Source organism: Geotrypetes seraphini, chromosome 12, assembly GCF_902459505.1.
Source record: "Geotrypetes seraphini chromosome 12, aGeoSer1.1, whole genome shotgun sequence".
In the NCBI taxonomy this organism is placed as follows: Eukaryota; Metazoa; Chordata; class Amphibia; order Gymnophiona; family Dermophiidae; genus Geotrypetes; species Geotrypetes seraphini.
Window position 1 is genome coordinate 72,394,886 of NC_047095.1, and position 12,833 is coordinate 72,407,718.

The following is a 12,833-nucleotide window of genomic DNA, read 5'->3' on the forward strand; positions in this document are numbered from 1 at the left end:
TCTGCCTGCTGTCCCTGGATAACGCATGTTATGGTAAGTAACTGAGCTATATGGAGTACTGGGAAAAGAGGGGTCAGAAGATGGAGGTGAGAAGGCAAATTTTACAGAAAGGCATGAATATACCACATTGAAAGGAAACTGTCTGAAAAAAGGAAATTTAGATATGTCTTAACATTTTTATAGAGGCCACCCTTGGGCCCTCATTTGACTGGTAGTGAAAAGGAACGCACTGGTTACTTCTAGCTCCACCTCAATTTGGGAGAGAAAAACCTGGACCAAAAAGGAGCATCAAGTGCATACATTTATTGTATAATCCTTTATAAAGGGTTGACCCTTGCAGTAGATTTATACAATAAATATATGTTCTTCATGATCCTTTTGGTCTCTATTTGGAAAGATTTGTCAAATCTCACTTTTTTAGTGCCAACATCTGTGGGCATCTACTACTGTTGGGTTTTTCTCTTTGCAACCAAAAAAAAGTCCAACACCAGAAGCAAAGCTTTTAAGGTGGTAATATCTGATTATTTTAATGTGAAAGATCAGAAAATCATTTACAAAGACTAAATTTAACACATTATGAAAATATTCCAGCTAATTTCTTTGGTTCTTTACTACTGCTACAATACTTGAGTTTAAGGTCATACTCAAATATACAGAATACTAGAAATGGAAAGTGGCACAGCAATGTTATTTGACTATTTTACATAGGAGGTAGTTCTCCATGTGCTTCAGTACATTAATTACATTAGCTAATTACAAGTATTAAGACATAAAAGCCCTTCATCAATACAGAAACCAGTGTCTTCGTCTGGCTGGCTGCCATCTTGCATAGACATCTCTTGTACGATGCAATTGTAGACCAATGCCTTTCACAGTACAGACAACACCAAGGAGGGTGCATGTACAAAAATACAAAATAAAATGAGCAACAGATTCAGGAAACCATGGTTAAAAAGTGGTTCAGCACTGGAACCTTCCTATATTAAAATAAATACCATCGCTTCTACAATAAGGAAGTCAATAAGAGACTCATTCCTACTTGCTAGAGAGGAAAATGGTTCCTGATGTTCTTTCTGCCGACAATAACCAAGGGAAAAGCCTGGATGTGACACTTCAGCAAACAAGAAGCACCCACTAACAAGTTCCCCTTGCCTCACTACAGAGAAGTGTGCACTCTGAAAATTTGTAACACTTGCCGAGAAAGCTTAATGGAGATTAAGTGCTTATAGGAAAGGACACACTCTAGCATTCACTGCATGCACTCTAGCATGCACTCTAGCATGCACTTCAGTGCACTAAGCACAGCAGGAAAAGCACCTGTGTAGTGCACAGTGTAAAAGCAGGCAGATGGGCAGGGCTTCTTAGCATATGGCGCTAAATAACGCTAGGTCTTGGAGAGAACCTGGCTGGAGGCAATGCCTGCCCAGGACAAAACAAAAAGAAAAATGACAGTCTGTTTTAGAAGTCCTTCAGAATTCTTGGTACACACAATATCTGGAAGCAAGATTAGCAGTGTATTTATGCATGTTGACTTGAATGTACATACAGATTCCCTGTTACAGACATGTACAAAGCTGGGGCATTTGTACCGATTATGCTAAAGGAGGTCCTTCTTCCTGATGCTAAAATCCCTGATTTACTTTCGTGGCAGTTAAGCAATAGAAACTAATTCTTGAACCATAATTTGGAACTTGGCAGTGGATGTGCAAAATATTAGAGACCCCTCCACGGAGGTAATAAAGAAGGCTAATCTGGTTCATGGCACAAAGGAAGAATTATAGGGGAGTAAGGAGGGCAACAGTTCGAGTCATGAGAAAGATGACAAGGAAGGGAAGGCACCCAGGGTGCACCCAGTTCCCAACTTAAACCATACCAGCTTGCTGTAGGTGGCCAAGCAAAATCTGGGGCCATTTCCTAGTGGTCTAGATATGATTAAGGAAACTGTTCTGGCCAAAGCCTAGCCAGTAGGCTACCCCCCCCCTTTAATTGGGGCACCTCATTCTGCTCAGTCCATAGATATAACTTATGAAGCTTGAGAAGGCACACTACTCGTGGAACAGCTCAGGAGAGAACACAGTATCCGTGGCAGAAGTCACATTTATTCTATAACAACTTTTAGAAATCCCAGATCAGCCTAAAACAGAAAATGCTTGTACTTGGCTCTGCAATGGCTCCTCTACCTTAAGAGAGCCAAGTTGTGTGCCAGATGACTTTGAGACACTTCTACCTATAGCTACCCCTAAAAGGCATTTTAATACTGGTGGTATTTGCCATACAGAACTCAGAAGCACTTAAGGCTAGATTTCTTTTAAAAGGCACTAAAAAGTTACCCCTCTCACTTTCCCCATTCCAATCATAGTAGTATGGTGGACCAATTATCTGCTCAATGAGGTCAGGTTACAGGGCAAGAACACAGAATCACTTCCATGCCTGATCAATGCTTCACATGGAAGGAACATTGTGGCCTCCTGCCCTGGCGAGGAAGCAACACTGAAGGAAGAGTCACTTGTACTGGCCAAAGAGCTCCTTTGCAGCTCTTCTACATCCATGTCCTCTGAAAAGATGCAATTCACAAAAACACCCGAGGAAGCTCCCTCATCTGAATTCACTGAACTCAGAGTAGATAGTTCCCTGGAATCGGTAGACTCCCTTTTGACTGCAGTTCTTTTCAAGCCAAACTCATTCGCCCTGGTGATGGCAGAGCTATCTGAACAGTCCATATATTCCAAGGAAGGCGATTCTAGATCATTTGACTTGATACGGAAAGGTGGTATCTCAGGCACACCATACTTGATACTACACAGAGGTTTCTGCCGTACCTCCATGCCCTGTTCCTCAGGGTTGCATTTTCCTACAGTGGAAGAAAGGGTAGGGAAAGGTACACAGTCTTTATGCAAGAGCTCTGGGGAGATTGGGAGAGAACGATAGTGCCTGCCAGGAAGTAAAGAAGAGTCCTGCCAGTCTGTACTATATAACTGCCCAGCTTGGCAGGACACCATGCAGTCACCTGCCTCTGGAGAGTGCAGGTCAAATACTAGAGAAATCACAGACTTGCTGGGCATGTCAAAGAACTTTACTTTGCCACCTTTCAGATCCTCCCTGGCATTAAATGGGTTCACCTTGTTCATTGTCCCTTTGTTGGGGGTGTAATAAGGATCCAGTACATTGATCTTGCGCACAGGTTTGCGTGAGAAGATATCAGACTGACTGCGAGACAGCCAGATATTCCGACGGGGGCGGGGTGATTTGTGAGGGATCTTCTCGTCTTGGAGTCCAAGTGAAGTTAGACGCTTCAATGCTTGCCCCTTCTCACTCATTCCTAATCAAGAGATGACAAAGAAACAAATATTTAGCAGCAGGCAACATTTGGATACCACACAAAGTATTCATAAGAACATAAGAATAGCCTTATTGGGTCAGACCAATGATCCATCAAGCCCAGTAGCACGTTCTCATGGTGGTCAATCCAGGTCCCTAGTACCTGGCCCAAACCCAAGGAGTAGCAACATTCCATGCTACTGCTGCAGGGCAAGCAGTGGCTTCCCCCATGTCTTTCTCAATAATAGACTATGGACTTTTCCTCCAGGAACTTGTTCAAACCCTTCTTAAAACCAGCTATGCTATCCACGCTTACCACATCTGGCAATGCGTTCCAGAATTAACTATTCTGAGTGGAAAAAAAATATTTCTTCCTATTGGTTTTAAAAAGTACCATATTTTTTGCTCCATAAGATGCACCCGTAGATTTAGAATAGGAAAACAACCTCCCCCAAAAAACATTCTGAACCAAATTGTATACTAATATATACCAGTCTCTGCACCCACCACCCCCTCACTCCTTGCCAGGCTCTGTACCTGTTCCCCCTTCTCTGCCAGGCTGTCCCCCCCCCCCCTTTTAAACCCCATCCACCCCAAATATGCAAAAACTCTATTACCCCCATCAGGAACCTGGACTTTTATGGTCCCCGAGGAAGAACCACCCTCCACCCCCCTCCGAAGGGTTAGAGAAAACCAAGGCAAATACCCCCCTCCCTCCCCGATTGCCCAAATCCAAATCTTTCCTGGGGAGTGTAGGGGCAGTGGTCTTTTTATCCCTTCAAGCCCTATATTAACCCAAATAATAGGGGGGGGGGGGCTAAAGCAGCAAGGCTTGCAATACCGAGCTCTTATAAAGCAAGGAGGATGCCAGTACAAGAAACAATGCGAGTGGCGTTAAGACCCTTCTCTCTCCACTCCCAGCAGCTGCAACCTTTCCCATCTCCAGACAAAAGCCCCCAGGATTGCACTGGAACCCCCCACATCTCTGCAGAACCCCACAGCCACCTTTGTTCCGCTCTTTGTTTTCTGCCCACATGCTTTGCGCTCCCCCCTGGCGAAAGCAGGGCAGCAGGACGCCAAGCATGAAGTTGAAGGCAGCGGCGGGCAGGTGACAGCAGGAGCTAAGCAGCGGCGGCGGGGATCATCAGCTCATGCCGAGCATGAAGTTGAAGGCATCAGCAGGCAGGTGACAGTAAGCGCTGAGCAGTGGCGATCGGAAGCTCATTCCTATCTAGGCCCGTGCCACTTTCTGAATGGCTACCATCCGCAAGAACCGACAGCAGCCATTCAGAAAGCAGAGCAGGCCCAGGCAAGAAAGTTCGCTTCTGCCGGCCGATACTTTGCTAGACCACCAGGCTATAAGGGACATTTTAAAAAAGGTGTGGGGGAGGGGAGTGTTTAAAAAAAAAATTTTTCGCTGCATAAGACATGACATTTCCACCCTCTTTTGGGTTGAAAAAAGTGCATCTTATGGAGCAAAAAAATATGGTATTTCGCTGTATCTTCATTGAGTGTCTCCTAGTCTTTGTAATTTTTGACAGAGTAAAAATCAATCCACTTATACCTGTTCTACTCCACTCAGGATTTTGTAGACTTCAATCATATCTCCCCTCAGCCGTCTCTTTTCCAAGCTAGAGACCTATTCTGCTGTGGAACCTATTTCACCTGCACAGTGACTAGGTCTGGTTTGAAGACAATGAAATGACCCTGTATCTATCTATAAGAACAGGTATCAGCTGAAGTATTCCCTCACCAACATAGAGTAATGAATAATAGTGGCCTTAACATTAAACTCAGGGCATAAATTCAAATGTTTCTACTATTCCTAGTGGGCTGCAATATTATATAATGTTGGAACCAGAAATTAAAAACTCCACAGACTTGAAAAAGTACAACTTTAATGAATGGCTATGCTGGAAATATTTATGAAAAAAAGACACCAAAATTCTGGTTAATGGCGTTTTCTGTCTATATAGTAACATTAGGCACATAACGGCAGATAAAGAGCTGAATGGTCCATCCAGTCTGCCCAACCATACATGCTCCATAAATTAATCATTTAATTTAAATGGTCCTTGTTCTTAGATATTTCTGGGCAAGAAACAGTTTTGCCTATTAAAAATACATGAACATAAGAATAGCCTTACTGGTTCAGACCAATGGTCTATCAAGCCTAGTAGCCCGTTCTCACGGTGGCCAATCCAGGGCATTAATACCTGGCCAAACCACAAGGAGTAGCAATATTCCATGCTACTGATCCAGGGCAAGCAGTGGCTTCCCCCATGTCTTTCTCAACAACAGACTATGGACTTTTCCTCCAGGAACTTGTCCAAACCTTTCTTAAAACCAGCTACATTAAAACAGAATGGAGATCCCAAATCAAACAATATAAAATCAAACTGAAGGAAAAACGTAAAGACTATTACTCCAAACTCATTGGCACTGAAAAACTAGACACCAAAAAACTTTTCAGCATTGTAAAAAACCTCACAGATACCAAACCCTTCCTCGCCACCCAAGGAACCCAGACTCCAACAGCTTCACAATTATCGGACTACTTCAAAAATAAAATCACCACAATCAGATCTACATTCAACAATTCCCAAAATATCATTGAAGAGATACCAATAAAACCCACAAATGACGAAGCCATCTCAGCAGATAGGACCTGGACCAACGACACAATGGTCAGACCTGGACCTGCTATACAAAAAATACAGCAAATCCTCCTGTGATTTGAACAACTGTCCTCCTTACCTATTAGCAACAGCATCTACCAAATTTATTACTTGTCTCACGTTATGGTTGCAAACCACTCTCAAGGAAGGTCAATTCCCTCCAGAACTTGGAGAAATAATAATCACCCCCATACTAAAAGATCCCAAAGGCCCAATAGACAATCCAACAAATTATAGACCAATTGCTTCTATCCCACTATACATCAAAATCATCGAGGGTCTAGTTGCACAATATCTATCCAATTACCTTGAAGACCACAACATTCTACATCCAACTCAATCTGGTTTCAGAGCCAATCACAGCACAGAAACATTACTGGTATCTTTACTTGATATAGCCCGACAGCACCTCAGCAAAGGAAACAAGTTACTAATCATCCAACTCGACCTTTCAGCAGCATTTGACTTAGTAGATCATCTAATACTTCTTCAGACACTAGATGCCATAGGAATAACTGGTAAAGTTCACAACTGGTTCCAAGGCTTCCTTCAAACAAGATCATATAGAGTTAAGTCAAAAGATATTTTATCTGAACCATGGACAAACCCCTGCGGAGTACCACAAGGATCCCAACTATCGCCCATACTATTCAACCTCTTCATAGCTTCCTTAGGCACTGCCCTAGACGCCCTAAATATAACATCTTTCAGTTACGCAGATGACATAACCATCATTCTCCCATTTGACATACAAGACCCCAGCTCCAATGAACACCTGATAACAACACTAGAAACTGTAGAAAAATGGATGAAGAACCATAAATTGAAACTGAATGCAGAGAAAACCAAATTCCTACTACTAGAGAAGGAACAAAAGCAATCTATAACAGAATTGGAAGTAAATACAATCAAATATCCCATACAGAGCACTCTAAAAATTCTAGGAATACAATTAGATAGACGCTGCACTATGCAGACACAGATACACAAAGTCATACAGAAGGCATTCTTCACCATGCGAAACCTAAGAAAAATAAGAAATTTCTTTACCAAAGAACACTACAAGATCATTGTACAATCCCTCACACTCAGTAACTTGGATTACTGCAACAGCCTCTACCTAACATGTCCTAACAATATGATAAAACAACTACAGACAGTTCAGAACACTGCCATCAGACTCATCTACTGTCTCAGCAAATTTGACCACATCACTCCCGCCTATATAGACTCTCACTGGTTTCCGATAAAAGCAAGAACTCAATTCAAGTTCTATTGTCTGCTGTTTAAGATAACCCATGGAACTGCCCCCTGTTACCTAAACAACCGCCTAAACCATTACCGCTCATCCAGATCAAGAAGAACTCAAAACCTATTCACCTTCCCACCTAATAATGGAACCCGTCTTAAGAAACTATACGACAGCCTTCTAGCGACACAGGCAGCAAAAATTGACCCCACAATCACCAAACTAATGATCAATACAACAGACATCAAAGTGTTTCGAAAAGAAATCAAAACATTTCTATTCAGAAAACACGTCATTACCAACTAATATCCTCCCTTTATGCACAAGCTCTCCCTCGATAGAATAACACATTAATTCAATTCTTAGAACCTTTCCTATCATACATACTCTGATTCCTATATAAACATTTTCCACACTATCCAATAAATTTCTTACTTCATTATTAGGTAACTTCCAATCTGTAAACCGTATATACTGATAATCTCCACTATATTCTGTTATCACTTGATTCCCTTGATATGTAATTCTCAAAATTGAATCCTCTACCACACCATTTAATGTACACGAATCACTGTTATGTAATTTATCTAGATAATCTTTATTACGTAATTCTTTTGGTAATTCCTATAATTTGTATTCCGCCTTGAACAATATATAATGTATAATGTATTCGAAATTAATTTTCCTATGAACTGTTTTCCTACCTTATTCTACTCTATGTTTATAATCTAACTAATTTATTTTTCTCAAGTACTTTAGCAAGAATGTGAGCCTTTGGGACAGTCAGGGAACTCTAAGTACTTTCTCTTCATCTTAATTAATCTTACTTATTGCATTTCTTCTGTTTCTACTGTAAACCGCTTAGAACCTCACGGTACAGTGGTATATAAGAAATAAAATTATTATTATTATTATCAGCTCTTACCACAACCACTGACAATGCGTTCCAGAGCTTAACTATTCTCCAAGAGAAAAAAATTTCCTCCTATTGGTATTAAAAGTATTTCCCTGTAACTTCATCGAGTGTCCCCTAGTCTTTGTAACTTTAGACAGCGTGAAAAAAATCAATCCACTTGATCCACTTGTATCTGTTCTACTCGACTCAGGATTTTGTAGACTTCAATCTTATCTCCCCTCAGCCATCTCTTTTTCAAGCTGAAAAGCCCTAACCATTTTAGTCTTTCCTCATACAAGAGGAGTTTCATCCCATTCATCATCTTGGTTCTTTGAACCTTTTCTAGCGACGCTGTATCTTTCTTGAGATAAGGAGACCAGAATTGAACGCAATACTCCAGATGAGGTTGCACCATGGAGCGATACAGGAGCATTATAACATTCTTAATCTTGTTAACCATCCCTTTCTTAAAAAAAATAATTCCTAGCATCCTGTTTATTTTCTTGGCCACCACCACACATTAGGTGGAAGGTTTCATTGTATTATCTACAATGATATCTGGATCCTTTTTTCTTGGGCGCTAATCCCCAAGGTGGACCCTAGTATCTGGTAACTGTGATTCAGGTTATTCTTCCCAATGTGCATCACTTTGCATGTGTCCACATTAAATTTCATCTGCCACTTGGATGCCCAGTCTTACAATTTCCTAAGGTCTGCCTGCAATCTTTCACAATCCGCATACGTTTTAACAACTTTGAACAGTTTAGTGTCATCTGCAAATTTAAATCACCTCACTTGTCGTTCCAATTTCCAGATCATTTATAAATAAGTTAAATAGCACCAGTCCCAGTACAGACCCCTGTGGCACTCCACTGTTTACTCTCCTCCATTGAGAAAAATGACCATTTAACCCTACCCTCTGTTTTCTATCCGATAACCAATTCCTAATCCACAACTGAACTTTGCCACCTATCCCATGACTCTTTAATTTTCTCAGGAGCCTCTCGTGAGGAACTTTATCAAAAGCTTTCTGAAAATCTAGATACACTATATCAACTGTCTCACCCTTATCCACATGTTTATTCACACCTTCAAAGAAGTCAAACAAATTTGTGAAGCAAGATCTCCCTTGGCTGAACCCATGCTGACTCAGTCTCATTAAATTTTATTTTTTATAGTTGTTTCTACCATTTAGCCTGGCACTGAAGTGAGGCTTACCAGTCTGTAATTTCCAGGATCTCCCCTGGAGCCCTTTAAAAAAAAAAAAAAAAATTTGGCGTAACAATGGCCACCCTCCAATCTTCAGATATTTCTGGGTCGTAGATTGTAAAGTCCACCTGGTATTATCCTAGATTCCAAATGCTGAAGTTGCCGTCCAAGCTCACTCCAGCCAATCCAACCATCCTGTTTGCAGGATATCTACCATAAAGTCTAGCCAGTAATATCCTCATATTCCAAGTTACTGCAGTTCCCTTTGATGCCCTCCCTGGCCCAGCCTACACCAAATCACCACATATGGGACACAGACTGTGCAAGTCTGTCCAGTACTGGCCTTAGTTCTTTAATTTACATCCTTCATTTTCCAATTAGAGATCTCTGTTTGTTTATCCCACACTTTATTGAATTCCATAACCATTTCCCACTCCTCCACTTCCCTCGGGAGGGCATTCCAGGCATCTACTACCCTCTCCATGAAAAATAATTTCCTAACATTGCCCCTGAGTCTTTCTCCCCACAACCTCAAATTATGCCCTGTAGTTTTACCATTTTCTCTTCTCTGGAAAAGATTTGGTTCTATATTAATACTTTAAGTATTTAAATGTCTGTATCATATCTCCCCTGTCCCTCCACTCCTCCAGAGTATATATACTTAGGTCTTCCAGTCTCTCTCTCATACCTCTTTTTGTTCAAACCCCTTACCATTTTCATCACCTTCCTCAGGACCACTTCATGTCTTTTTATCATTCCCAAATATGGCCTCCAAAAGTGAACACAATACTCCCAAGTGTGGCCTCACCAATGGCCTATATAGGGGCATCAACACCTCTTCTGCTAGTTATTCCTCTTTCTAAAGCATCCTTCTGGCTACAGCCACCGCCTTATCACACTGTTTAGCTGCCTTTAGATCCTCAGAAACAATCATCCCAAGGTCCCTCCTCGTCAGTGCATATCAGCCTCTCACCTCCCAGCACATACGGATTTCTACCCCCTAAATGCATCACTCTGCACTTCTTTGCATTGAATTTTAGTTTTCAGATGCTACACTATTCTAACTTTTGCAGATCCTTTGTTTTCGTCTCCCTCCAGGGTGTCCACTCTGTTACAAATCTTGGTATCATCCGCAAAAAGGCTAACCTTACCTTCTAACCCTTCAGCAATGTTGCTCACAAGCATATTGAACAGAATCGGTCCTAGCACTGATTCCTGAGGCACTTCACTACTCACCTTTCCTTCCGCTAAGTGAATTCAACTAACCACCACCACCCTCTGGCATCTGACAGTCAACCACCTTCTAATCTGATTCACCACTTTGGGCCCTAACTTCAGCCCATGGAATTTAAGAGCCTCCTATGAGGAACCATGGCAAAGGCTTTGCTGAAATCTAAGTAAAATTACATCTAAACCACGTCCTTGATTCAATTCACTGGTCACCCAGTCAATGAATTCAATCAGATTCATTTGGCACAATTTACCTTTAGTAAACCCATGTTGCCTCGAATCTTGTAATCCACTATTCTTTCCTTCAGCAACGTTTCCATTATTTTTCCCAATAATTGAAGTGAGGCTTACCGGCCTGTAGTTTCCCACTTCATCTCTGCAACCACTTTTGTGAAGAGGGACCATATCCGCTCTTCTCTAGTCCCGTGGAACCTCTCCCGTCTCTAAAGATTTATTTAACAAATCTTTTAAGAGGACCCACCAGAATCTCTCTGAGCTCCCTCAATATCCTGGGATGGATCCAATCTGGCCCCATAGCTTTGTCCACCTTCAATTTTTCAAGTTGTTCATAAACACTTTCTTCTGTGAACGGTGCAGTATCCACTCCATTCTGAGGTGTAACTTTGCTAACCAATCACGATTCTTCTCCATGTTTTTCTTCTGTGAATACCAAACCAGAAGTATTTGTTTAGCACATTTGCTTTCTCCTCACTCTCCACATAGTAGTTCACACCTTCTTTCAGTATCATAATTCCATTTTTTTGTCTCCTTTCAAGTTTCATTTAAAATTTGATTTAACGCCTATCCGAAATTTTAGGCGTTTTACATTGATTAAAAAAAGGGGAGGACTTAATGGACTTATACAATCAAAAACATGGAATCCGATGTACAATTAAACAAGAGGTAAGAGGGGAGAACTACTATAAGTTATAGAAAAGAAAAACATTGAAGAAAAAACAAAGGAATGAAGGGATTAACTTATTTACTGTTAGGTACCTGAAAAACAGAAAAGGGAAGGTCAGTGTTCGAAGACATCTTTAAAAAGAAAACATTTTAATGCACTTTTGAATTTATCCAGATTTTGCTCTTCTCTAATATTAGTTGGCAGTGAGTTCCAGATCATGGGGCAGTTACTGAGAAAGTGGTTGCCCGGCGAGTGCTGATAATCTAATTAAGGCATAAAGAATAGATGTTGGGTGGTAAATCTATCAAGGCTGGTTCCTTGGTTTAATGGGTTTTGAATATTAACATGGTGATTTTATAAGTTATTCTGTGTGGTATTGGTAGCCAATGGGCATTCTTTAAAAGTGGAGTGACGTGATCGTATTTCTTAGAATTAGTGATGATTTTGATGGCAGTATTTTGAATTAGCTGAAGGCTTCTAATTTCTTTTTGAAATATTCCTTTGTATAATGAATTGCAGTAATCAATTTTGGATATTATGAGTGAATGTATCAAATATGTTTAGAGTATGTGATTCCAGAATACTTGCTAAAGACCTAATCATTTTGAGTTTGTGAAAACAACTTTTAACTACTGCCCCGATTAGTGCACGGTAATTTAATTTACTATCAATAATATACCTAAAAACAATTTGTCTCCCTTTTTTATATTTCTAGCCATTTGCTCTTCTGCTTTCGCCAGACTTCTCTCTTGACTTTTCAGTTTCATCCGATATTCCTTTCTGAACTCCGAGTGTTTTTATATTTCACAAATTTTTTGTCCTTTATTTTTCCACCACTTGTTTGGAGAACCATATCAGTTTCCTTTTTCTCTTATTTTTATTTATTTTCTTCACTTAAAAAGGTCAGTAGCTCTTTTTATTGCACCTTTCAACTTGGACCACTGTTTATCCATTTCTCTTATGTCTTCCCATCCCATCAGCTCTTTCTTCAAGTACTCTCCCATGCTACTAAAGTCCGTATGTTTGAAATACAGGACTGAGTTTTGTGTGGCCATCGTCCACTTTGGCTGTTATATTGAACCAAATTGTATGATGATCGCTATTTCCCAGGTGGGCCCCCGTTTGGACATCAGAGACACTTTCACCATTTGTGAGCACTAGATCCAGCATCGCATTTTCCCTTGTAGGTTCTGTCACCATTTGTCTGAGCAGAGCCCCTTGAAAGGCGTCCACGATCTCCCTACTTCTTTCTGATTCCGCAGATGGAACTTTCTAGTCCACATCCGGCAGGTTGAAATCACCCAGCAATAGCACCTCCCCTTTCTTTCCCAACTTTTGTACATCTGTAAT

The 12,833-nt window shown here is 40.9% G+C and overlaps 1 protein-coding gene across 5 annotated transcripts in view; it reads right to left on the reverse strand.

The window, feature by feature from the left end:
- Positions 1-500: 500 nt before the first annotated feature.
- TESK2 (testis associated actin remodelling kinase 2) overlaps positions 501-12,833 on the reverse strand; it is a 146,776-nt gene continuing 134,443 nt past the window's right edge. For all 5 annotated transcript variants that reach the window (XM_033916665.1, XM_033916660.1, XM_033916663.1 and 2 more), the window contains one exon: positions 501-3,319. In XM_033916665.1, the coding sequence (XP_033772556.1) occupies positions 2,376-3,319 (944 nt within the window). In that variant the 3' untranslated portion in view covers positions 501-2,375. The remainder of the gene's footprint in view (positions 3,320-12,833) is intronic.